Source organism: Dermacentor andersoni, chromosome 2 (genome assembly GCF_023375885.2).
Source record: "Dermacentor andersoni chromosome 2, qqDerAnde1_hic_scaffold, whole genome shotgun sequence".
NCBI classification, from domain to species: domain Eukaryota; kingdom Metazoa; phylum Arthropoda; class Arachnida; order Ixodida; family Ixodidae; genus Dermacentor; species Dermacentor andersoni.
The window spans coordinates 72,090,499-72,117,976 of NC_092815.1; the positions used below are offsets into that span (position 1 = coordinate 72,090,499).

Below are 27,478 nucleotides of genomic sequence, written 5' to 3' on the forward strand. Positions count from 1 at the left end.
ACCAGTGTAAACGTTTGTACAGAAAGTCTCGCATGGTACCGAAAGGTCTCGAGTTGGGAGCCTGTACAAAATCTAGATGTTATGAAGCTGTATGCCCACGACTCCTTGAAAAAATGGTCGTATCCGTTACCACTGCTTAAATTATGTAGAGTCACATAAGGACTCTACAAAAGGCTAAGGTACCAGTTTTTAAAATATGCAGTGTTCACAATTCGGCACCATGACATGTGCATTAGCGTTCCACTTCGAACTTCCACATCAAATTCTTGGCTGCAGTGTTATGTGCCCTAGCTTGTTATGTGATGTTATGTGACCTAGACATGGCCAGACGAACGAAACACAGCAGTTCTGCAATAAGCGGGATAATATCAAAAGTCGTACGTTGTTCGCTCATCACGATCAATATTTCGCGGTTTTCGAAAAATGCTGCCAGAATAACAGGCGCCGACGCTGCCTATCGCCACACGGAAGAAACGGGGGCTCAACGGAGTCCCATTTTCTCTACCGAGAGGGCGCTATAAGTAGTATTTCAAGGTATTCTGCAGGCCGAGGCAAAGTCAAATTACTGCACCTCTCTCCACAGTGGTACCAAATTTAGGTATACCATGTGGGACAGTTTAAACACTACTTTGTTGAGACATGATTAACTGTAATAAACGTTTCCGGTCGTGTATAACTTTGTTCTTTAGTGAAGTCATAGGACGATGCATAGATATAATTGCAAAATCTTATCCATTTCGCATCCAACGGCATCCAAAGCTGTCTCTGGCCCACTGGTGCAACGTGCTACTCAAGCAACCGGGCAGATGTCGGGAGGGTTGGAGTGGGAGGGTACTTTAGAAATGTCTACCTAGTGGACATGTCTATTTCGTCGGCTGCTAAAGTGCTGATTTGGTGGGGGCGCCTGTCGCCTCGTGACGTGTAACCCAGCCCAGCCAATCAGAACTTCAGCAGCAGGCAAAATGGACACTTACAGATTAGCCCCTCCCCTCCCCATATTGCACTGTTCAGCCTGCTCCGTAAGTTCAAGTGCTCGCCTTGTGTGAGGTGGTTGCGGCATCCATATATCAGGGGATTATGTAATACATTCCGATCCGTGTCGCTAAACAAACCAGCACTTGTTTGAGTGAAAATGTAATTAATTCTATATGAACAGAAAGTGAACAGTTTGTAGCGGATATAGAGAAGTTAGCAAAATGATAGCTTATTTGATACTTATAATTACGAGTAGAGGACGGCTAAGTAGTAAATTGCCAGAGGAGCAATGATGGCCGAAGTTGAGGAAGTCGCTGTCCTTGAAGTTCCGAGAGTGCTAGCAGGTCTTCAGAACGCTTTTGTCGGAAGGCTGTCTCCATAATCAAGATCACTATTTTCTAGTTTAGCGGCACCTTAATAAACAAAGGGTTTCGTGTTAGCGAGCGAGAGAGTCCAAAGGTTTTACAACGATGCCTGCTGAGCTGTTTTAAGAAGACACGATAAAGAGTGTTTTCTCATAGTTGCTTTTTGCCCCTTCGCACTCGCGCTATCTCGTCGCCATAGCTGCGTTACTTAGCCCAAACGTCGCCGTTGTGTGCTCCAGTGCCAAGCTCACTATACTGTGGCAACGTTGGTCCTCAGCACTGAGGAGCTCGTCGATGTCAGCCAGTGCGACAACAAACACGCCGTTTCTCTCGCCTTTCCGGTCAGCACCGTAAACGGAAGCGAGAATGGGGTCGTGCGTCGAGAGGGAAATAGTACGTCACGAAACTAGACGGTTGTGGAGAGAGAGAGAAGGAGTGGAGAAAAAGGGAGCGTTGCAACTGTCAGCGCGTGGCTCAAGGACGCGCGAACACGACGCAACTGCCGAGTTTGTGGCAGCGTGGCTTTTTGTTTTGACTTACGGCGGCGTGCGTTTCGGGCTTGTCGTAGCCTGATGCGCCAGTGACACTTTAGACTCGCCGTCACAGCGTCCCTCTACACAATACGTTGGATCCTACTACGGACTTCTGTTTCATTGGAGAAGCCTTATTCAGGTGAGTACAAGCTGGGCTCACCAGCTTGGCTAAGCGCAGGCGGAACTTGACGGGTTTCTCGCCCCGAGTTCCTTTCGAGTTTGTGCAGTCGCACATCGGAGTCGGTTTCGTCTTACAGCCGTTGGAAATCTTGAATAGAGAAGCGAATTGCAAAGTTCATGTGCTATTAAGGCAGGGACTTCTTTAAGGATTCAACAAATGCTTATCTTGCGCCTGAAGAAAAAAGAAAGGAGAATGAAAAGATCGACTCTGAGACGAAGTGTTATCAAAATGCGAGACTGCCTCTGAACATAGTAGTGGCCGTGAACTATTTTCCGTCAAATTATTGTTAAGAGAGAGAGAGAAAACAAGGGTAGGAAAGGCAGGGAGGTCAACCAGAACAGCATCCGGTTTGCTACCCTACACTGGGGGTGGGGGAAAGGGGAATAGAAAGAGGAAGAAAGGGAGAGAGGAAGCACTGAGTACGTGTGGGAGCGACACCATACACAAGGACACTATAAACGGTCTGTTAAGCCCGTGCACTTTAAGTATCGCACTAGTGCACGAATCGCTTTTCGAGCCAGTGACGGGTGTGGCCACGGTCCGAGTATCTTTGACTCGGTGAAAGATCTCGAGTCCAGTCTGCGTAAAGCTGCGTAAATTATTGTTAAAACAATCCATGCTTGTATTTGGTTTTTTAACATTGGCGAGCGTTGCTTCGTAAACCGCGCTCATATTATGTGGTTTCACCGTGTATATTGCAAGTATTTATGGCATGCGAGTTAAACACGACTACATTGACAATGGAAACACCATTCGTAGTTTTTATTATTTATTATTATTATTATTTTGCTGTCATGGAATCTGTGGATATTCATGGCGGCTACGATTTCATGTGATCTTTGTGTGTGCGTTATTTATAATATATTCACTGCCGTTTTATGGGGGCTAAAATACTGTGGCAGCTGTGCTTGACACAAGAAGCTGGCGAATATTTTAGTACAGTCAATATGTCTAGGATATGCCAGTTTGTCGTTCCAGTTTCTGGGTCGAGTTCATTTTAACTTACGCCTTGTAATAGTGGGATGACTACAATTAGGTTCCAAAGATTTTGCGCTGCTTTAATGAAGCTTACTCCTTTGCTGGTTTTAAACAAATTAGCGCTGATTAAAAAAAATCTGTATTCTTAAAAGAATATATCAATGGTTCATTCCGCTAGTCAAATTCGACCACTACGTGAGTTACTAAGGTCGTGCAAGACAGCTTCATAGGGGTACTACGAGAATAAATAGGTATGGAAGAGTTCATACGGCTTCGGTATCGCCGTTTGAGCTCCTGCGCATATGCTGACCAAATAATAAAGAACTTAATTTTAAAGTGTTCCAGTAAATCTTTGAAACCACCAGGCAAACATGCTATCGATGTTAATTAAGAATGGACAACTAAGCACATTATATAAACTTTTTAAAGGAGATAGAAAAAATGCACTGGTTTTGATTACTTCCATTAACTAGCCCAATAAAACAATACGAGCCCCCTTAAGCGGTGCATGTAAATCATTTCGGAGCTTTAGTTGCGGGTCGCATCAAATAAGTTCGACCCGCAACACCACAGCAAAACTACAAAACGACTGTCAGACATTCGCTGCTTTTCAAATACGGGTAGTCCGGACGGTGGGTGCAACAGCTAAAGGCTCAATGTCAAAGCAACCAGTTGCCTTATAACACGCCCCTGCTCATCGTGAATTTAAGAGGACAATTTACCCCTTGCGTTGTTATCAAAATGCACGACAACAGAAAAACCACGTTGGCCGTCATACCCGCTTTACCTAGCTTCAATAAAAAGGACTGACAACAAATTTTCCTAGTAGCCACTTTTCTTTAGCGCAATAAAAAGCTTACCTGTCAGGGTGTCTAATCATGAAACGATAACGCGCAAAACGCCATGAAACATTTTTTATTTGAATCTTTCGATTTGCAGTGAGGATGTAGCCTTTCACTGCAGAAGCATGCTGAAAACAGTGAGGTGAACGCGATAGCAACTATACGCGTGCTTTCGGAGGCAGGCGACAAGTGCGGCCGTAGCTGCGAGAAAGTATTATTTTGTTTACGAAGCCAATGTTCCTGCGATTCATGTTTTGTGATGAGTTAAATTATTTCTACGGTAATAGTGTTACGAGCCCCGTCACGATAGCTACTGTCTCTGTGTGTGTGTGTGTGTGCGTGTGCGTGTGCGTGTGCGTGTGTGTGTGTGTGTGTGTGTGTGTGTGTGTGTGTGTGTGTGTGTGTGTGTGTTTTTCAGTAGCCGTCATGTTTTAACATGATTACCTGCCTTCACCAACTAGAACAATTACTCTGCTGCCGATAACATCACAAAACTCGTATCTTTCTATTTTATCCCTCTCTCGCTCTCTTTCTGCCCACATTCAACCGCCTTTCTTCCCCTCTGGCGAATAAGCGCTGGCTAATAACTTTTCTTTTTAAATAAACAGCTTTTTTTTCTATATCTCTCTCTCTTTCTTAAGCGCGCAGCAGGACGCATAATGACCTCATGAATTTCGCAAAACGCGACAACACACTCTGCCCATTATTGCTGTTCCTCAGACTCGCCGACCGCTGGAGGACTCGGCCCGTAGAAGTGCAGGGCCTCTCCTCAGTTTTCCTTACTCCATGGCTGCAGTAGTCAGGCGCGACAATGGAGGTCGAAGTCGCTCCTCTGGTCCCTATTAAGCGCGTTGTAGCAGTGCCCGCAATGACGTAATGTCTGCTCAAATGCTGCAGCATAACTCTCTCTCTCTCTCTTTCCTAGTGCTGACCTGCGAACTGCCCACAGCTTGACACGGGACAGCGGAGCTAGCCAGCCATGAGAGCTCTTCTAGCGGGGCTCGCCCTTCCATCCCTCTGGGACTGGCGGTGGATCACCACTGCGCTGGTCTTCGCAGTATCCTACTTCGTCGGCCGTTTCTACCAACGGGTGTCCAAGTATCCCAGGGGGCCATTCCCTTTGCCACTGGTCGGAAACCTTCTTAGTAAGTGATTCACAACGCCTTTTCTAAGCGGGGTAGGAGTTACGATAAAGAAAAGCATTAGCAGTAATTGACTAAGAATTCGTGCAACTTTTCCGTATTTGTGAACGTTATCGTCATAATGCACCTGAAGTCTTTTTGGGGGGGATTCATCGTTTTCTTATTTGTGCGTGACTCTAGCACAATAAAGCGAAATCGTTTTCTCGTGTTTGTTGCTTCAAGCATGTCTTTGCTGTTAGATTAATTTCGCGTGTTTCCTTGCCATACTTTCCTGAGCTGAATGCTTCACTTGGGGTAACCGTCCGTCATAGCAGACATATTACCACCGCTTTTCCATCAGCCACCATACATATCGCCTCACACTTGTAATGAAGAAAGGAAGAGAATGGCATACCGATCATCATCAAGAGCGGAGGGCACGAGACCGGCGTTCGAACACCACCATCTTGCTCTCCGTGCTCACTGTTCGGAGCTACCGCCCGTTTGTTGGACTCGCTCAATAAACTTCCTTACATTTGGTGGAGGTGCTGGGTACGCACATCGTCGGCACCCTGGAACTCCGATCCCGCACGTTGCACTCGACCATGCAAGCTGACGCAGCCCAACAGCCGCCACCTCTCCCGGCCGCCGTTTGTCCCGGCCCCGTTCGCCAGCGAGACCCCCCGGTATTTTCGGGTACGGAGGACCAGGACGTCGAGGACTGGCTGTCGTCCTACGAAAAAGTTAGTGGACCCAACAAGTGGGATGACGCTGCTAAGTTGAGTACCGCGAACTTTTACTTGGCTGGCGTGGCGAAGCTGTGGTATACGAACCACGAATCGGAATTTGAAAACTGGTCTGCTTTCAAGGAGGCAATATCTGCCGTTTTCGGTCGCCCTGCCGTGCGGAAGTTACGCGCCGAGCAACGGCTGCGCACACGGGCACAGGAACCGAATGAAACATTTACCGCCTATATTGAGGACGTACTCGATCTCTGCAGGCGCGCCGATGCCTCAATGAGCGAAAGTGCCAAAATACAGCACATCATGAAGGGCGTCGACGACGATGTCTTTCAAATGCTTCTTGCGAAGTCTCCTGGCACTGTGTCAGAAGTTGTAACTCTTTACCACAGCTATGACGAGTTGAGAAGGCAGCGGGCTCTCACCCGACGTTCATCTCAGACGTACAATCAACCGCTCGCTGCACTGGACATCATGCCTGACCAGTCATACCTTATCGCACAAATGAAAGAATTTGTGCGTGAGGAGGTGGCCCGTCAGTTGTCTCTCCTGCCGTTTGCTCAGCGTCAGGAGCTCCAACAACAGCAGCAACTGCAGCTACCAATCCCGTTGGCTCCCGTGCTTCGACACGTCATTCAAGAGCAGATTTCCGAGGCCATGCCGGTGCCCATTCAGCAGCAACCTGTCGCCGCGCCTCTTAGTTACGCTGAGGTAGTAAAGCGGCAGCAGCTTCAACAGCCCTCACCACCCCATGGTGTGTCGTATGCTGCAGCCCCGATTCAGCCGTCCGTGACATGGTCTGCTCCCATCCCTGCAAATCCCTGGCGAACGCGCGACAACCGGCCGATCTGTTTTGCGTGCGGTGGCCCTGGTCATATCGCCCGATTCTGCCGCCGTCGCGCGCCAGGATATTCAGACGCCCGTTCACCGAACTACATAGATCGTCCCCGCTCTCGTTATGAAGATCCGGGTCCCCAAACAAGCACGTCTTCACGTGACTATCCGCAATCCACGTCTCGTCGCTCACCTTCACCCCGTCGCCGCTCCTTGTCGCCCATGCGTCGTCGACCAGCCCCTGAAAATGAGGGAAACTAGCCTCCGCAGTTCGTGAGGCAAGAACTGCGCTGTCGAAATGCTCAAGTCCTCGAACTTTGCCGTCGAATATTGTCGAAGTTTTCGTAGAAGGCATCCGTGCATATGCTCTTGTCGATACCGGTGCTGCCGTTTCTGTTATAGACGCCACACTTTGCCGCAAGCTTCGGAAGGTGACCACGCCTCTTGAGATGATGCCCTTACGTACAGCGAATGGAGACCCTGTTCGGCCTATAGCTGCCTGCACTGCTCGACTTATTAGCTAAAGAGCACTACATTGTCGAGCTTATCGTCCTTTCCTCTTGCTCGCACGACATTATACTTGGCTGGGACTTTCTATCGTATAATCACGCCGTTATTGATTGTGCCAGATCTGAACTTGAGCTCTTCCCCTTGTGTGACGAGTCCTACTACCCCGCTCATCAAGCCGCACACAATATAGTCGTCACAGAAGACACAGAAATTCCGCCGACAGCAGCTGTTTTGCTCCCCGTATTCTGCAACAGCATATGTGCTGAAGCTGCATTCTTTGAACCATCACGCCTTCTTCTAAATCGGAAGCCACTTCTTTTGCCTTATTCGACCCTCTCTATTTCGAATGGAACAAGCGCTCTCTGCCTCACAAATCCTCTTCCATATCCCATCAGACTGCTTAAAGGTGAATCCCTTGGATGCGTGCAACCCATTGATATCGGCCAAATTTTTTCCGTGCAGCAAGATTCAGCTCGACGCGACCTCGACGTCATCAGTGCTCTTACCCCTTCTGATGTTCCAGCTGCTGACCTATTCGATTCGTCCATCGCAGACGGACTGTCCCCATTTGAACGCTCTGCTCTTCTCCAGCTGCTCTACCAGTTCCGCGACTCCTTCGATGTTGCCCAACGTGCCCTTGGCCGAACTTCTACCATTGTTCACAACATCGACACCGGCTCCAACTCGCCAGTGCGACAACGCCCTTACCGCGTCTCCACCGCGGAACGTCAAGTTATTACCGACCAGGTTGACGATATGCTTAAACGCGACGTTATTCGCCCTTCACAAAGCCCGTGGGCATCCCCTGTGGTTCTCGTTAAAAAAAAGGATGGATCAATTCGCTTCTGCGTGGATTACCGGCGCCTAAACAAGGTCACTCGAAAAGACGTGTACCCTTTACCCAGAATTGACGATGCCCTTGATTGCCTACAAGGTGCCGAGTTTTTTTCGTCGTTAGATTTGCGTTCCGGGTATTGGCAGGTACCTTTAGCAGAGGCCGACCGTTCAAAGACAGCCTTCGTCACGCCTGACGGTCTATATGAATTCAATGTCATGCCCTTCGGCCTCTGCAATGCGCCTGCCACCTTCGAACGCATGATGGACTCGGTTCTGCGGAGTTTGAAGTGGCACATGTGTCTCTGCTATCTCGACGACATTGTTGTCTTTGCGCCAGATTTCGCAACCCATCTCGAACGCCTCAACCATGTCCTGACGTGTCTGAAAACCGCTCAGCTGCAACTAAATCTCAAGAAGTGCCGTTTTGCTGCGCGAAAACTTACAATTCTTGGTCACGTTGTATCAAAGGATGGTGTGCTTCCGGACCCAGCTAAATTACGTGCCGTGACTGACTTCCCCAAACCGACGACTCTAAAGCAGTTACGAAGCTTCATAGGGTTATGTTCCTACTTTCGTCGGTTTGTGCGCAACTTCGCCTCTATAATTGCGCCTTTGACCCAACTACTAAGCAGCGCCTCCAATATCTCGTCATGGTCTTCTGAGTGTGACCAAGCCTTCTCCACCCTTCGCCGTCTCCTGACGTCACCACCTATACTGCGCCACTACGATCCTACGGCCGAAACTGAGGTGCACACAGACGCCAGCGGTGTCGGCCTCGGTGCTGTCCTCGCGCAACGAAAGCCTGGGTTCGCAGAGTACGTCGTCGCATACGCCAGCAGAACGCTCACCAAGGCTGAATCAAACTATAGCGTCACCGAGAAAGAATGCTTGGCAATAGTCTGGGCGCTTGTCAAGTTCCGCCCTTACTTATATGGCCGCACGTTTGATGTAGTTACGGACCATCATGCATTATGTTGGTTGTCTTCGTTGAAGGATCCGTCAGGTCGCCTTGCCCGCTGGGCTCTTCGACTTCAAGAGTTTGACATCCGCGTTATATATCGTTCCGGACGCAAGCATGCCGATGCTGATGCACTGTCGCGGTCACCACTATCCACCGAAACTGCGTCCATATCCACTATAGCCCTTCCATTGTCAGCTCTTGACGTCGCCACCGTCTCCTCTGCACAGCGCCACGATCCCTGGATCGCTTCGCTTCTTGACGTTTTATCCGGGGCACCCACTCTTTCGACCACTCGAACTCTGCGACGCCAAGCTTCGCACTTCAGCATCCGTGATGGCCTCTTGTACCGGCGCAACTACTCGCCAGATGGTAGGAAGTGGCTCCTAGTTATCCCTCGAACACTTCGCTCTACAATCTGCGCTTCCTTTCACTCCGACCCGCAGTGTGCTCACGGTGGTGTCTTCAAGACCTATGAACGCTTACGGAAAAGGTACTACTGGCGCGGAATGTTTCGCTTTGTCCGCAAGTTCATTCGCGGCTGCCACGAGTGTCAGCGACGAAAAAAACCACCGCATCCTGCCGCAGGTTCATTGCAGCCCCTTCCATGCCCAGAACGCCCATTCGACCGCGTTGGAATTGACCTTTATGGACCTTTACCTTTGACCACGGCCGGAAACCGATGGGCTATCATTGCTGTCGACCACCTTACACGATACGCCGAAACCGCTGCTCTTCCCACGGCGACAGCACAGGACGTCGCCTCTTTCATCCTCAGGCGTTTTGTGCTTCGGCATGGTCCTCCTCGCGAACTCCTCAGTGACCGTGGCCGCGTATTTCTCTCCGATGCAATTCAAGCACTTCTCCACCAGTGCAACATTGTACATCGGACGTGTACTGCCTACCACCCTCAGACGAACGGTCTCACTGAGCGGTTTAATCGGACTCTGGGCGACATGCTTGCGACACATGTTGCATCTGATCAATCAAACTGGGACCTGGTTCTCCCATTTGCGACATACGCGTATAACACCGCTACGCAAGTCACAACCGGATTTTCCCCCTTCTTCCTTTTGTACGGTCGCCAGCCGACGCACACTATCGACACGTTGCTGCCATACGCACCAGATACCTCAGAGTGCACGCCCGTGTCAGCAGCGGCCCGTTACGCTGAAGATTGCCGACAACTAGCCAAGCGCTTTACTACAGCCGACCAACAACGCCAGAAAAACGCCCGCGATGATGATCACTCTCCGGCCGCAACATTCGCTCCTGGAGCACTTGTGTGGCTGCTTGTACCACCCTGCGCCCCTGGCTTGTCGTCCAAACTGCTCCCAAATTATCATGGTCCCTACCGCATCGTCGAGCGTACTTCCCCCGTAAACTATGTCATTGAGCCTCTTACGCTGCAAGGCGACCGTCGTCGACGTGGACGTGATGTTGTTCACGTAAACCGCCTCAAGCCGTACTTCGACCCTCTTGTACCCACCTGTTAGATCGCCAGGATGGCTCCACCTTTCTCGACGGGGGCAATTGTAATGAAGAAAGGAAGAGGATGGCATACCGATCATCATCAAGAGCGGAGGGCACGAGACCGGCGTTCGAACACCACCATCTTGCTCTCCGTGCTCACTGTTCGGAGCTACCGCCCGTTTGTTGGACTCGCTCAATAAACTTCCTTACACACTGATCATTCACAAAAAGCTTGCCATCAAAAAGTTTCTCCATCAGCCACCATACATATCGCCTCACACTGATCATTCACAAAAAGTTTGCGTACCCTTTCGTTGGCACAGAAGTATACTCAGACTCATTTTTACCAAGAAGCTCGGAAGACTGGAACCACCTCCGTGCCTATAGCACATATCAGTCCTGGTTAACCTCCCTACCTTTCATTTATCATGTGCTCTCTTTCTCTTTCTCTCTCTCTCTCTCTTAACTACAAGAAATTCAAGACAGCTGATAAAACTCATATCTTTTCTTGTACCTCCTCTCTATAAAGCCACGGGCTGACTGAAAGCATGGTAATCAATAATTTACCATACGAATAATTAACTAATAATTAGGTGCCTTGAAAGTACTAATTATGGAATTTAATTGTCAATTAGTGTTTATTAATGATTTGTTATTTATTATTAATTAGGCAGGACAGTTTACGGAATAGAGACTGTCGCGAACACGTTCGGTGCACAGCGAGTTCTTGTAAGTGAAGTATTTGTTTCATAGAGGAAACACTAGAATAACAAATGTATAGTTAGAACGAATAAACCGAGTGCTGTGATTCAGGACGAATCCTGGAAGGTTAGATAGCTTTACCTGGCCAGGGTCCCAAATTGACCAGGCATATTCAAGTTGGTGCCTAACCAATATTTTGCAAAAGTGAAGCTACAGGGTGGTTTTGGCACGTAAAACCCCGTAATTAATTAATTAAAATAAATCCAGGAGAAAATAAAAATATAACCGCTAAGTAACCTAGTACAGCTAAGTGCACACTATGATGAAATGCAGGAGTAGCATCATGGCATAAGAATAAAGCGCAAATAATATGTGAGAAAAAAATAAAAGGCGTAGCTGAGGAGTCACTAAATAGGGCGAACATAACGACCCCCTCTCCAACCCCCCCCCCCCCCTTTTCCAGGTCTTCGCAAAGTGAGCTTGCCGACCAAGGCAAGTGAATGGTCCAAGGTGTACGGAGACGTCTTCACCCTGTGGATGTCCCACAGGCCCATGGTTTTTCTCAACAGCTACGGTGTCATTCGCGAGGCATTCCTCGACCACCGGCATGAGTTCGCAGGGCGCTTTCCAACTAAGATGGGTGAGCCTTCAGTACACTGAGTTGGCATGCACTCTTTCCTCAAGTACCTCATCGCTGTACTCCAGACGTCTTTCAGTGCCGTTTCGTTATACGCTTCTTTATTTTATCTTATTGATTTATGGTTCTACCTTAATCCTACAAGCGCTACGCGTCCTTGTAGATGCTGTGTTCTGCTCACTGATCATATACGTGTTCCTACTTTTGTCGGTGATGCACCACAAGCATCAGGAGTGCCGGCTCCAGCATTTCGTTTGAATGTCAACTACGAGGATACACGGCCCTAATTCCAGATGCAACCAATAATTAGATGACTCATTGAAAAAGTTAATTGCAGCAGCATGTCGCGCTGAAACTGAGTGTCTTCTGGGGAGAATCAAACACAAAGTTGTTTTGGTCGTTTTAAATACGAAGCATTCTTTTCCTCGTATGAGGGCCATTGCGGTGGGTTTCCGTGTTGACTAGTTTCGTGCCTCTTCAGAAAAAAAAAAAAGCAACACGTTCGATTGCGGAATTCAAACCAGGGTCCCCCAATGCAAAAGATCGATGTCACCCAATAGGTCACCGATAGGTCACCAAACACAAGTATACTTTCTTCTTTCAACTAGCGCGCTAAAAGACAACTGGCACATGCATCACATCACATCTCAAAAACTTGCAGAGCCACTTCAGTCTCCTTACGTGTATGGAAAGCGAAAGCAGTAACACTCTTCCGCGCGATACCTTTCACTTGGTCATGTGCTTGAATTGGGCAAAGTCAATTCGGGAGTGGGCCAGGTCGGTTTCTAACGTGGCTCAATTTTCAAATTTGGCAGTGTCAATTTTGGCAGTGCGAAATCCCACACCGTGGGATTTCGCAGTGCGAGCCGCCGCAGATCCAGCGCCTGGTACGTGACGTCATCACTTGGTCACGAGAATTTGGGTACCATCGGATGTGAACACTGTACGCTCAGCGGATTTTCCGCCTTATGGGGCATATAATGCTTTCGCATTAAACATTTGCTTATAAAATCGACAGCACTAGCGCCTTCTTATAACCATTAGTAGTATTGTGTAAATATACACTGTATGTTTAGCGCCATCTGATTATCGATAGAAAAACACAAAACTGGCAATAATATATCTGACGCCTACCTCTTGCAGCACGACAGGACATATACTGCAAAATAAAAGAACGTGCCTGTGCTCTTAGCTTCTTCAGCGACTGGCATTGATAATGTTAACGAGAAACTCACACAACATTATTACATTCATACAAGCCCTTTAAATAAGGGAATGAAACATTATGTTCGTTTCGATTTCGTTTCGATGGCTGGTGCATTAACACGATAAAATTGGCTGACAAGCATTTTGAAGAAGTATTACACTTATGTAGGAAAACGAATGACACAATGCGTTATGGCGACATCCGAATTATCTACTGATTAAAAGGTCCGCTGTCAATGCATGATTTAGAGCTTGCTATGTGTGGGCATATAAAAGGTTCGCTTTTTTAACATTTTATTTTCAAATTCAGGTGCCGTGCAGAACCAAGGAAATCACGATATCATGTTCGAGGATTACAACCCACGTTGGAAAGCACTTCGAAAGGTGGCCCTTCTGGCTGTGAGGTATGTAATCATCGACCACAACTGACGCTCCCGTGACATTTATGGACCACCACAGTCACAGGACATTCTTGCCACAAGTGCTGGGCATAATTTAACTACCTGCGGGACACGACATATCAGAATCTGTTCAATGTTATCCACTGGTGCGTCTATTACTCTAATGATCTTATTTTAATTCACGATTGGACCCTCGGGAAGAATAAGTTCCCTGTACACGTGTGTTCTCTTCTAAACTGTCTTGTGCTGAACGAATCTATATTAAGGAGAAAGCCTGAAGCAGCTCGTTGCGACGGCTCATACCCGAAGAAAGCTGCGCCTAGTCCAGTGAGACAAAAATATCTACGTCCGTAAGCAAACAAAGATGGCTGAATATGAATGAATAAACGAAATAAAGAATGCACAAAGGAAAAAGAGAAAGAAGGAACGAAATAACGAAAGGAGGAACAAAAGAAAGAACGAAATAACCTTCAGGTAGTGCATTAGGTGCTCGCATGTGTCATTGAGGAGGCCGACCTTCAGCGCCATGCGTTTAAGGAGCCACATTGTGGCTCCTTATGTCTTGCAAGAGGTCTGACCCCTCCGATCGCAAAACTTAAACGGACTGACAACCGTTGTTTCGCGCGCTGTAGCCTTCCATTGTCTTCAACCAACAAGCCCAATTTGTTACTCTGCTCAAGCAATTTTCATGGTACCTATTTCTTTTAATGCAATGGAAAGCTTACCGGTCAGAGTGTCTACTCATGAATTGGTGACGCGGAAAACACCGTAGAAAATTTTTTATCAGAATTTTTCGATCTGCAGTGAAGGTGTAGTCGTTCACATGAAGCATGCTGAAAACGGCGATAGGTGAGCGCGACAGCGATTATACGCCGGCATTAGTGCGGCCGTAATTGTGAAAAAGTATTACTTTGATTATGAAGTCTCATGTGTTCCGTAGTGTTAAAGTATTTATGTGATGGCAGCTACGTGTTTTCGTGGTTTCCTGTCCAACTACTTTGGTATTTAACGAGACAAAATGAAACCAAACCGATCGAAAACGAAACAGCGCTTTTACACGGGATTTGCGATTCAGCGTGTCAGCGTAGCCAGGCGTTTGCTTTTGATTTTTGAAGCATAGAGTTAATTTCCTTTCCCTTTATCCTCTGGCAGCTTCAACACTAGTTAAAGGGAAACTGAAGAGCCTGTCGAATTCAATAAAACGCTCATATACGGATTCGGGAACCTTATAAACCATGCAGGTAAACTTTTTGGGGGGATTTTTGACTTAGGAGCGACGTAATCGTCGGGTAAAATTGCGCTGTCGCTCCGCCCCCCGTCGAGCGCCGCGCGCTGCTGCTGACGCTGACGATGCGAGTGGAGACCGGAAACCGCGGCGTTGTTACGTCAGCACTGGTGCTCCGTTCCTTCGCAGTCTCCGCGACCATGCCTGACCGTGCTTGTTTCTGCGTGCGTGCCGTCATAATCTGCTTCGCTCAACGCTGCATTCCTTTGTTTGTGTGTATGTGGAGTGATAGTTGACGTGCGCAGCATCAATTGAAATGTTGGGCCGATCATGCCGGCGTTCTGTGCAGCCTACGGTTGCACGAACACCAGCGGCCGTGACGACGTTCCGATGTTCCATTACTTCCCGCAAGACAAGAAGGCTTCAGCTAAGTGGGAGGCTGCTGTGAATCGAAAGAATTTCAAGTGCTCAAGAACAACAGTGCAGTGCTCTAACCACTTCCGTGACGACGATTACTACCGGAGTTTATCAATAATGCGTGAATGAGTGAGAATGCGACTTGCTGCTAACAGGTTTTCTAAACGTAGCGCGATAAGGTCGGGGCAACGAACACACAAAGACAGGACGGGTGCGGGCGGACGGATGGTAACTGGTCTTGGAAGACCTTATGAATACGCGAACTCGACGAAACCTGGATTTTGATTTACTGCTAGCTCCTTCGTGTTAGCACGCTGAACGGAAGGTGCATGTTTATCTGCCACCCTTGACGCAGGTTTCGTCGCAAACGCCATTAATTTTCTATTCGCACGTGTGTTGTGAAGCAGCCTACATGCAGCTACCATGACGCAATGCAAGTGTAAAGTTTGCATGTGTTTCAAAGCCGGCGCACGCCAGGACGCTGCGCTCCCCCTTCTCTGCCTCACAGAGAGAAGCCGGCCGTCTCACGTAGCCGACGGAATTCGCCGCTTTTACGGCTCCGGTTACGGTTACGCTGAGGACGCGCTGATGAAGGTCACTACACGTGCTACAAGAGATGGAAAACTTTTCCCGCATGTAAACCGTCTGTGTAGATTGCCGAAAGCTTTGGAGCAGCGCACAAATGCCGACGATCGCATCCTCGCTTACGTTCCACGACGAGGCATGCAGGAACATAATAGTACAGTTGTTTGACCCGAAACGAACTCACTGAATCTCTCAATGCAGCTTTGCAAAAAACACACTCTCAAAAGAACATTTCTACCACGAGGATATGCTGACACTTCGCTTTCGTTCGCGTCGAAAGCACTGCTTGCATCCAGATCTGACGCCTCTACGGCGCAACCACTAATCCGCTTTCTTTCCACGCGTGGGTGTCTCTAGCGTCCCTTCTTCGCGGAACCCACTTCCGTCCTTGGTTTCATCGTTTCCAGTTATTGGCCGATACAGCAGCGTGTGAAATCGTCCTGCGCTTTGCTGTAGTCGCATAACACAACACAACACACACACCACACAACAGCAGCAAGACCAACTTCCTAACAACTCGTAGGATAAAGGGCAAATGTCTAATAATATAGCAACTGTAATTTTGAGCAATACTTAGGTTGTATATAATCACAACCGACTTACGTACAGTAATCTCATAGACTACATCCGAAGTACCATGATATCGCCGCCAGGCGTCGCCACTTACTTTCTTTTTGAGACTTTCTCGGCCTATTTAAACTTATATGTACTACTTAAATCGCGAACAGCGCGCTAGATTCTGTCCCATTAAATTAAGGTCACTTCATTTCCATAAACGTCTCACAACAAATTGTGGCCCGTTGTCAGTCCCTTTAATGCACTACCGCGTGTGCAGCAGGCTTTCGCCTTCACGTGTTACAGGAGTGTAACATGCTGCTGAACTTTTCTCACTGCCGATCTCGACACAGTGAGCGTAAGCGAAAAAAACATTCTCGTCTGCGTGCGTTGTTTCAAATCATCAAAGCAATCCATGAAACACATTTCGCCACAACCGTCGCAGAGAACGAATTGTGCCTTCCCACGCGCATAAATATTTTGCACTTTCCTTCTTTTTTGTTTGATTATTCGCAGGAAGTACGCCGTGAGCGAGCCCCTCGAGAAGCTCTGCACGGATGTGGTCGACTCCTACGTGGACTCCCTGAAAGAGGGCCCGCAACTTGTCGAATCGAGGGAGCCGTTTCTACACATCCTGTTCACCCTCATAACAGTCTCGGTCTACGGAACAACGTACGGAGGCTTCTTGGTCATTGCGTTTTCTTTAACACTTCCTAGCGCCGCCCGGGTTACCCAGTGTCTATGGCGTTGGGCCTCAGAGCTCGAGGTGCGTACGATCAGTGCCAGCTTCAATCCTGGCTGCGGCGGCTGCATTCTGATGGGGGCAGAATGCACAAACGCTTGTGCATCACACATTAAGTGCACGTTAAAGGATCCCGAGAGGTCAAGATTAATCTGGCGCCGGCCCCCACTATGTGGCGTGCTCCCTTTCTCTCCCCCCCCCCCCATCACCTTGACTATCATCGCGTAAGAGCTAGAATGTACACCGCTATTCGCATCGCGCGCGCTGTCTTATCACGGAAGACTCGGCGAAAACGTAGCCATACCATAAAACACAAATAGAACCAGTGACAACATCCGAGAAATTTCCGATACAGAAAGGTGCGTCTTGTGCTAAGCGATAACTTTCAACATTTGTTAGCCGATGGAAGGCGGTCACCCTATGAAGATAAACAAGTACGCGAGTCGATATTATGCTTACTTTATTGACTTAAGCATGCATGATGAGGTAGGGAAGAAAAGACGCGGAAAAGCTTCATGGAGGCCTCTATGCCGCCAAAATAAAGATACAAACATAAATTTAGATGACATAATCAAGTGAACATTAAAGATCCCTAAGTATATCTTATAGTCTGGTGTTACTTTCAAGTAGGGATGATGCGGGGGTCCTTTCCTTTTGCAGTACCGGGATACGTGCTACTAATAACTGGCGTTTGCTCAGCTTCCAAAAGCTGTTACTTTACGAAACAATGTTCGATAACTACTACACGAAAAGCACAACATGCCGACATAAACTTGCGTAAAGTTCCTGTTCATTATTACGTCGGTGTCACTGCAACGCAGGCCTGTGCTTGGATTTGGTTTTAGTCCTACGGCGAGAGAGGAACAGTAAACACCCTTTGATAGCCTCTGCGCTACAAAACTTATTCAGTGGGATTCTGCACAATTCGACTCAAAACTCACTTGACAGCTTGCATTTTGCAATCGGTCAAGAAATCTTTCCGTTACTTCAGCTGACCGGCTGTCGCGTCATTCAGTACAAAGTATTATTTAGTATTATTTCGGGCGACAACATATATACAGTAGAAAGGGAAGAGAAGGAAGACAAGGAGCAGGCTGGCAACTGCCACCGGAAGGGGCACAACGCCTGTCTGCTCTTCAGAAAGGAGAAGACAGAAACATAAAAGTGGAAGAAAGGAAGAAGGGATGGCCATGGCGAATCAACCGATAATAATGATTGCGTCATCAGCGCTCCTATTGAATTAAATACTGCCCCATGCATCGCCCTTGCCATCTGCAGTAGCGTGCTAGGCGTATCTCAAGGCAAATGTCCCCAAAATCCATTAAATAATTTTTCCCTTTCTCGTTTAGAATAACATCTTATTGATGGACTTGGTAATAGCCGCGTCGCCTACAGGCCCACACATTTCCCCAAATAGTTGTGCGGGGCTATATCGAAATGAATGTAAGGGAAAGTTGAGTGTTTATTGAGTTACGCGTTGTGTTAGTCTAGCAATCTGCCAATCTAGAAATTTAGAACCTTGACATCTACGCGCGTTCACGAACTAGTATAGAGTACGTTATATATGTAAATTATAGCAGTGGCGCCTTGCGCAGCCAACTGGTGACGCATGACGAAGCTGGATTTTCTGCGCAGGGTGGAGGAAGCAAAAAAGGATGTCAAGCATATGGAAGAAATCAACCGCAAGTTCTTTGAGATCGCCCCTGATGGATTGCCAAGCGATGTCGCGCCCTGGCTAGGAATACTGTACCGGCGCAGAGAAAAAGCGATCGAACGTATCTTTCACGAGTCCTTCGAGTTCTTAAGCAAGTTATTCAGCGCCGCCGAAGCCACTTATGCACCAGGTACGTAAAAGCGTGCGCGCTGAATTCCCAGCCACTTTTCCGCCACCTTTAGACAAGAAGGCATGCAGTAATCAAGGGTCTCTCACTTCACACGTACACTTACGACAAAGCCTGCTCGAGTTGTCGATATTGTGCAGTGCGACGTACAATAAACAGTACTTTTCATGTGCCAATACAGAGTAGATTTATTGTGGCGCTATTATAGACTTCTCGTGGATTATAAATCCGTGGAGCACAATATTGCTAGAAGGTTTACACTTGACGCACTTAGGAAGGATGGCTTGCCTCAAGGCTACTTGCGAGATAGTAAGTGCTTTGACAGGGTTCCCATTCTACAAATGGGAATGACAGGAAAGGAGGTGGCACAGCAAGGCTCATGCCTAGAAAGTCAAGCGGTGCCAATAAGCATAGTTGTTAGTTTCCCAGCTCTAGTACCTCTGAAACTAGCATGACCGCTAGAGCAGTGCTGCTTGCCGTGCAAGCACCAGCACAGACACTACGGATGCAGGCATATTACTAGCATGCGCACCTGCGGTGGCCCGAAGCTAAAGCTTGCTCAGAAATGTACTTGAGATATTCGCGTGGAACTTCAAATAAATAAAGACGCTTATGAAATCAAATAACGTGACTCTGGGACACTTTTTTGACATTCCAGTCTTTTGTGACTTGTCTCGTAAACATCTACGCCTGGATAAGCGCAGTAATGTTGAAAGTTGGGCGAGCTGGCGATTAACCATCATACCGTGTTGGGTAAGGAGCGCACTGACCAGGACAAAGCGGAGAGACACAGACGCAGCGAGTGTCGTGTATTATTGCGTCTCTCCGCCTTCTCCTGGTCAGTGCGCTCCTTCCCCAACACGGTATGAAAGATAAGCGCATTTTTGACGCCGAACACTACAGCGGTGACAATCCTGTCTTACTTTCAGGGCTAAAAAAGAAAAGAGAAAGACACGTTCACACGTAAAAGAAAATTGTGTACACCAATACGTAGCGTGGAGCTGCAACGCAAATTCATATTTGTCTCACAGAGGGGAAGCTTATCCGTTGAACTGAACACAATCCCGGTCTGAGAATGAAACACGGGAGCCTGGCGCGCACTGGCGCAGAGGACAGAAAGGCCCGGAGCGGCTACTCCTCAGTGACGAAGAACCGCGAGCGCTTCGCTTGCTGCATCAGACTGTATTCAATGCGTTTAATATGATAAAAAAATTGAATAAAAAATTGCTCTGCCGACGAGAGGTGCCGGGGTACCTTTAACCGCGTTTGAGAGGTGCGATCTACCAATACGACAATATTTAAGAAAAAAGGTCGAGATGAAGCAAACAGCACAAACAGTTTGTCACGTGGGACGAAACGACAACTAATTCATACGAGAACGAAAGAAGCTCGGCTACAGCTGCAAAACAATGTAACCAGTGACTCCACATCCTATTGTTTAGGTACATATACAGTGTAATACTTGAAGCAGGCATTCCGCGGCTGCAAAACATGTCTGCGCATTTAGTGCGAAAGTCCTTATCATGAATCTCTGTCTGGTGATGTCGCCTAATGGAAACAGAAATTTTTATGCGGGAAGTGCTGCTTCTTCCTGCTTCTTACGACGAGCACGTCTTGCTTAACAGAGAAGTTCCTGAGATACGTTTGCAGGTGCTGGGTATGTAATTATTATATTATTATTATTATTATTATTATTATTATTATTATTATTATTATTATTATTATTATTATTATTATTATTTTGCATCACAATTTCTACTCATCGCTGGGTAATCAAAGGGACAATATTTTTTTGCAGGCAAAACAGAGAACTTCACTCACGCCATGTTGTCCGCTCGTGAAGATGCTATACGGGAAGAAAAGGGTGACGCCGAATACCTTACTAAGGGCAACATGGTCCAGGTACTTGTAAACATATTTGGAGGTTCGTATACTTGGTGTTTTTTCCATCCGCTTGCGTAAAAAGCGTGGTTTCAGATAATGCAGATATAGGAAGCTTCGCAAAATGCTCGCGAGAATAGCCGTTTGTGGTGTGGGAACTGAAAGGAACACCGCCATTACCACTCGCCGAACGTGTCACATGACCAAAACTGCGCGGCTCCATGGAATTTCCTACAGTTACTAGAGGCAACTCTGGCGCTGTGATCGTTCAGCCACTAGGGAATGACCGGTAGTACATGGATTCGTCTGATCTTCGTGCTTGACGCTTAAAACGTTCTTGTGACTTCGTTTATTACGCTTTATCTGGGCCTAAACTGGCGTAAATTTCAGATAAATTTATACTGTTCTTAATGCAGAACGTAATACGACTCTGCAAGCACGCACAATCACTGCTGATTGCAGTGGTTCCACTTGTACATGTGTCCTTGGCGTAATGGTTCCAATGTCGGTCTTCGATGCTGTGTTCGAATTCTGCCGTCGGACAATGTTAATAATGTTTGTTTAATTTTCTATAATGCAGCACTTTCTTAAAAATGATCACTTTACGAAGCCAAAAGTCATTTAAAGCCAGAAGGATGACGTTTAGGCAAATCCATGTATTTACCCATCACTCCCATGCTGGCTGAACTGCCCGGCTTGCAGTTCCCGTAGACACTAGCGCCCCAGTTCACTCTGGCTATTGCATGAAACTCTATGTGCGGCTCCACGGCATGACCTCGGAGATCAGGTGACCTCGGACCGCACTACAGGCAGCCTACAGCTGCCCGTGGTGCGGTCTATCGTTATAGCTTTCGTTCTATCGTTAAGCTGGCTGCCTTATTTCGCTGCGTCTTGCAGTTTACTCTGGTGTGGTTAACTTTTAAAATGCAGCGCGACAAGAATGTTGGCTGGTTTTTTTTTTTTTTTTTTGCCAGCGTTGGTCAGGCACAGTTGGAATGTCTTCGTGATAACTTTGATAACCAATTTTTTTTTTTTTGCGCAAATTATTCAAAAGTCGGAGATTGTGCAGTGTAAACAGGTAATATTTGAGTTCTTAGCCAGTTTAAAGGGTTACAGAAGAAGCTTGTCTTTACGTAGTTTGACAAAATTTCCTATGCCAAGGGCAGACATTCAACTTCAAAAGACAGGCATTCAAAAGACAGACATTCAACTGAAATGTTCTACGGGCACTTTTTTTTTGCGGTTTATCAGTATATCACGAGCCTCTTGCAGGACTCGTCATATACTGTTATAGATTTGAGCAAAATTGTGTTGCCCATTTTGTAACGATTCTTTACGAAAAAAATTGATCTGCTGCAGCTGCCACCGATACTTCGGCCGGAGAACTTCAGTGGCTATTTCTTATGATGGCTAAAGAGCCGTGGATTCAAGAAAAGATTAAAAAAGAAATCGAGGACAACATCGGTAAGAACATTCGCTATAATCACGACTTCTTTTTTTATTTGTGCACAGCAATATTAGTCATGTATGTACATCCATGCTTCACTCATTTCAATGCTTTAATGATCTTTTCATGACACCACGAGCATTGTAGCATGATTTGAAAAATTTCAAACCATAGTAGCGCGTTTTTTGCCTCTGTTGCTTTGTTCGAGAGATTGTTATCGATTAATGTACAAAGAGAGAGAGAGAGAGAGAGATTGCTGCCCATTGCTTATTTTTAACTGAGAGTTTATTTTTTCACTGTCACCGAACTTATAATGGTTACCATTCAACACTCTTTGTAGTGTTTGAATATTTGTTGCTGAATTAATTATATGCAGCAGCATTGCTTCCAGGAATGTCAGGAAGGAGTGCTGCGCGCTAACGTGGGTGTCTCACATTGGCCACTTTTCCAGGAAACACCCCACCTGTCTACAAAGATAGGGAGAAGATGCCTTTCACCGTAGCTTGCTTGATGGAGACGCTTCGATGCTTCCCTGTAGCTCCCTTCGGCATACCGCACAACACCACGACGGACACTAAGATCGGTGAGGGCATGCAGTATAACTTCTTCACAGCAACCTATACGCCGTAGTCGAAATGCGGAACAATGAAAAGTCATAATGGCAGAATTTTTTAAAGCACTTTTTTTTGCTTACTGTAGTGAGGTCTACCGTGCCGTCGTTCGTTCCTTTGTAGCGGCAGCGATGTCTGACGTCTTGTTATTTTTTTCTTTAGCGATAGCCGTTGGACTCGCTGCTGTAGTGATTTTAACGTCCGCCCCTTGTCGTTGCACCATTTCCAACGTACTTTGCGAGAACCGACAAAGCACCACGGGAATTCTAACTATACGAAACAACAATTTCGCAGTCGAATGTTTTACCTCGCTGCCACATCGCTTTTTTTCTTCTTCTTCTGCATTTCTCCTAACTATTCAGTAGCATACATGAGTATGTGTTTACAAACAAAAACCATGACACACGCGCGCGCGCGCGCACACACACACACACACACACACACACACACACACACACACACACACACACACACACACACACACACACACACACACACACACACACACACACACACACACACACAAACGCACGCATGCAGAATAAGGCATGTCGAAATTTAAAACTTTCTCAAACCGCCAAGTTCATCTAATGCCTCGCTTAGTGTGACGGTTCCGGTTTTTCTTTGTAGGCCTCACGGAGAGAGAGAGAGAGAGAGAACTAAACTTTTATTTTCTGAAACACGTAATACGAGTCATGACCTGGTTCACCCTAGGTGGGTTGGATTCCTTATTCCAGGAACCCTCGCGAAGAGATGGAGTGTTTTCTGTTTTTTTCTTTCTTTATAGTATGGGATGATGCATTTCGCATTGACATATAAACAGAATAAATACCCTGATAAAGACAAACTCTAGAACAAAAGTTTGAGCTCTCACAAGTGTTCAAATTATTTTTTCATCTGTGAAAATTAAGTTCTCCTGAATGGCAGGAATGATTCAAAATCTTCTCAGCCACTTTTATTTCTTTTTCTTTATCTTTAATACATTGACGATCGAAATGTAAAAGGCAAAAGCAAAAATGAGAAAAAAGAGCATCTATTGAGGGACACAGAATGCCTAACATACCTATCGCATGTAATCAACATCGCCATTGAATGTGGTGGCTGCTCTTGAGTTGCAAATGCACTTCATGCATAGGCTACCAACTCTAGGACAACTGACGCTATAAATGTCGGGCTTTCAGCCTGTATATTACACGTCTTACTGCACCAGTGGCTATGCAAACTGCGACGTATAATCATACGAAAGAGTGGCGAATAACTAAATGAAATTAGATGAGTCGTCACTAAATAACGACTTTTTTTTTTCTTCTCGAAAGGAGATTCTTGTGCGCATCAGCCAATATTTACTCTAGTCAATACTACACGAAAACGTGAAAGACCTAAGGCATAATATTGTGCCAGCTGTTGCGTCGTGGCTTAGCAATATCGGCGAAACTAATATTTCTTTACAACTGTTGTTATAGCGACTGTAGTTACTCAACAGTTCAGTTGTTGTTACAAGGAAAAGATAAATGTTCTATGGCTCAAATCGCCGAATTTTGAGATATTCTCCGTGATCTTCTTCAGCTGGGATATCAATGAATATTCAGCGCTAGAAGGGCGCATTAAGTACGCGAGGAGCAATGAACAAGTGCTACATCAATATTTGGGAAAGCGACCCCATTTACACGCAGCAGAGCTTTAGCTTTAGATATTCCTAGGAACAGACATTGGTTAACAGGAATAGGTAAGACGTTAGTATAAAGGGGGGGGGGATATAAGGGCCTAGGGAAAATTATTCTTACGAAGAAAAATATTTTCGAATTTGACTTGTAGGTTCAGAAGACTGTTAGCGTACATGGTCACTCTGTAAGTAAAGACAAAGGAAATCACCTATGGTGCATGATAACATAACCGACGTGCCGGTCAGCGATTCACAACACGAAAATGCTTCATACAATGGACCCTCGATGTACATCTACGCAGGGGCATTGCACGATTTTGACGATCACGCACCAGCATGCCACCACTTAACTTTGATACAAACAGCCACAAAGCCAGTAATTGGTCAACGAATAACGAAACGAGCAAATGCGTGATCTATCACGAAAGTCACAACCGCTGCAAACGTGTTGCATGAAGAACTAAGATTAAATGATCCCAAATTATATTACAAGGGGAACATCAGCCTGGAGCCAACGTTTCGACCAGAAGACTCGTCTTCATCGGCGCCCTGTTGACAAGAAGTCCCTTTATGTGAAACTTCTCCTGTTGGGACATTCCCCTGTTCGAGATCATTCACCCCTGCGTCATATTAACCATTATGTTAGGCTTAGCAAGACTGCTTCATCTTACTTGCACATTATGATTAGTTTTACATTTAGCGTTCTCGGCCTATCTGTCTATTGCCCACTCAGATCCTAAAGCAGACTTTCAGGTTATGCTTCTCACCTTCTCCCCCTGTCCTCATCATCATCCATTTTGTTCCTCTTTATTTTCCTCTTCCCCTCTCACCGGCGCAGAATAGCTGCTCATAGTAATCTATGCCTCAGGTCGACCTTACTGGCCTTATTATCAAACTTTTATGTTGTTCTTCTTAGTAGGCAGAAGAAACCCTTCAGAAAGCAGCAACAAGCGTATTTTGCTTGAAACCTTATTTCACCATGCATTTGGTTGCATGCAGGAGAGCTGGAGATACCAAAGGACACGGGCATAATATTCAATGCGTACGGCGTGAACCACGATCCTAAGCTTTGGGACGAGCCAGAAAAGTTCCGGCCGGAGCGCTTCCTGGACCCCGTCGCAGGAAAGCTTCGCCGAGACCCCCTGCCTCTTGTTACATTCGGCATGGGGCCGAGGACGTGTCCCGGGGAGAAGCTGGCGCACATGGACATGTTCTACATCCTCGTGCGGCTCTTGCAGCGGCTAAGCGTCAGTGCAGGCGAAAAGCCACCCAACGTGGACGCTTGTGGCTTCGGCTCGAACATATTTATGCTGCCTGCCAAACAGACTATCACGCTCACCAAAAGTAATTAAACGCGCTGTGTATAATATTCCAACGATGCAGCCGTTTTCTTTAATATATATTAGCATATTTTGCTGACCACTTATTGTTGCAAGTGCATTAAACCGCGTTGGAGCTGTCCCGTTGTCCTGCTGTCCGCAACGGTGGCTCTATAGCTATGACGTTTTGCTGCTAAGCAGGATGTCGCGGGATGTAGAACCCGTTTCGATGAGGATTAACTGGTAAACCACACGTGTAGTTAGAGTTAGGTCGCGTTAAAGAGCCTCGGATAGTCAAAATTAACCGGGAGTTCTCCACGACTGCGGGTTTCGTAGCCGCACTGTTGCTTGAAAACGTGGAATCCGACAAGAAATAAATAATTTGATTCATTGTGCAAGGTGCAATGGCTGCGTTAGTCGATAACATGTGCGCAACCCTGACTAATCTCTACTTTAATTTTGATACGCTTGTGATCTCATGGCGTTTCTTCAGCCAGTGAAAGCTGCCTATGGCGACTATAAATCTACTGGCCCAATTTGTTGTGCAGCCTTGACAAACGTGCGCAAATGCAAGGTTCCGAATGGCTGGGACACAATTAAGAAACGGTAAAGTATGCTAGTACATCACATTAAAAAAGATTTTCGAGCTAGTTTTTTGTCTGCTAGCAGCCATTGAATTTACGGAATAGCACTTGTTTTCTTTTGTATGACTTGATGTGCGACGTGCCAGAATGTAGAGCCTGTCTGACAGAGTCCGCCTGCTTACTCAGAAATGTGCTTTCGGAAAGTGACTTCGTTGGCTGCTCCATGCATGTGCCCAATACTCACATGACCTCGACACGCGCTATCCTTTGTGAAATTACACTGTTGTTCCAAGCCAGAAATATCCTTGTGGCTGGAAAAGCGCTTAGCTTCATATCGCTCACGTAGCGCGATCTGTATCGCCTGCGTTCTCAAACCTCCAGTCGCATCTGGCTGGCACTTGTTGATGCCGACATCGTAGTTTGCGCCGACCTCAATAGCGAAAAAAAATTCAAATAAAGAAACATGCAGCGTGAATAGCTGTAGCTAGGCAGACCTAAATGTCGACTATGTGGATAACCGAGGTGTGTGCACTACCTTTTGGGAAAGTTAGCGGTGAGCCGGTTTGTCAACATATCACTTATTTTTTCTCCCTGCGTGGAGCAAGATTCGGAGATCTCTACGTGGGCTATGAAAGACTACCCAATGTATGACAGTAACTTCATCGACATTTCACTTGATGCGTTCCGTGAAGTTTTCCAGCTTTGGTCTGTGAAACAATCGTTACTCGTACATGCACTTAATATCATTTCACTTTGTTTTGATAGAATGGGAATTTTTCTACCATTAGTGAAGCTTGCAGATCACGTTTTACTCAACACTACCTCAAAGTGCTAGATCAGTATTACAGTGCATGTGTCATTTCAGGAATTTTCTTGGACACAGAATTACTTTTATGCTTACACGTTCTAGCTTGGAAGTGCAGCACCTAAGGACAAAAAAAAGGAACAAGGTTGTAGAAGCCGACAAAGCATTCCTACAGCTCGGACTACAATGCAGACAAGTGCTATCTTAGCGATGTCGTACTATGTTCTTGTATGGCCCGATACAGAAAACGGCACCGCTAAACCATAAAAATTAGGAAAGAATGTGTCCATACCCATGGAGTACCACCTCTAAGTCTTTGCTGATTCTAGTCGCGTTATAAGTAATCGATTTCTGCAATGATATGAACATATCACAAGAGCAGCGGTGCTGCCATGAATAGCCCAAAAAAGCTGGCTCAGGCAAATCAAGGCTGTTCAAAATTAAATTATACGGTTTCACGTGCCAAAGCCACGATCTGATTATGAGTCACGCCGTAGTGGGGGGCTCCGG

At 46.6% G+C, this 27,478-nt stretch overlaps 1 protein-coding gene and 1 long non-coding RNA gene across 3 annotated transcripts in view; one reads left to right on the plus strand and one right to left on the minus strand.

Annotated features, from left to right (window-relative positions):
* LOC140216107 (uncharacterized) overlaps positions 1–27,478 on the minus strand; it is a 291,638-nt gene that overhangs the window by 247,438 nt on the left and 16,722 nt on the right. The window lies entirely within an intron of this gene.
* LOC126541861 (cytochrome P450 1A1-like) lies at positions 777–25,635 on the plus strand. 2 transcript variants are annotated; one of them, XM_055076988.2, is made up of 10 exons: positions 777–2,012; positions 4,800–5,019; positions 11,513–11,689; positions 13,203–13,296; positions 16,592–16,747; positions 18,453–18,661; positions 20,457–20,582; positions 21,899–22,003; positions 22,438–22,569; positions 25,260–25,635. In XM_055076988.2, the coding sequence occupies exons 2-10, from the start codon at positions 4,854–4,856 to the stop codon at positions 25,610–25,612; spliced, it is 1,518 nt and encodes a 505-aa protein (XP_054932963.1). In that variant the 5' UTR covers positions 777–2,012; positions 4,800–4,853; the 3' UTR covers positions 25,613–25,635. The 2 variants fall into 2 exon arrangements, with proteins under 2 accessions (XP_054932963.1, XP_054932964.1); XM_055076989.2 differs by lacking the exons at positions 777–2,012; positions 22,438–22,569 and having other exon boundaries at positions 2,451–5,019.

Excerpts from the sequence above, each read along its gene's own strand:
- LOC126541861 (XM_055076988.2), top strand. The coding sequence starts at position 4,854 with ATGAGAGCTCTTCTAGCGGGGCTCGCCCTTCCATCCCTCTGGGACTGG. Across the intron at positions 13,297-16,591 it reads GTGGCCCTTCTGGCTGTGAG|GAAGTACGCCGTGAGCGAGC; the intron begins GTATGTAATCAT and ends GATTATTCGCAG. Across the intron at positions 18,662-20,456 it reads CGAAGCCACTTATGCACCAG|GCAAAACAGAGAACTTCACT; the intron begins GTACGTAAAAGC and ends ATTTTTTTGCAG.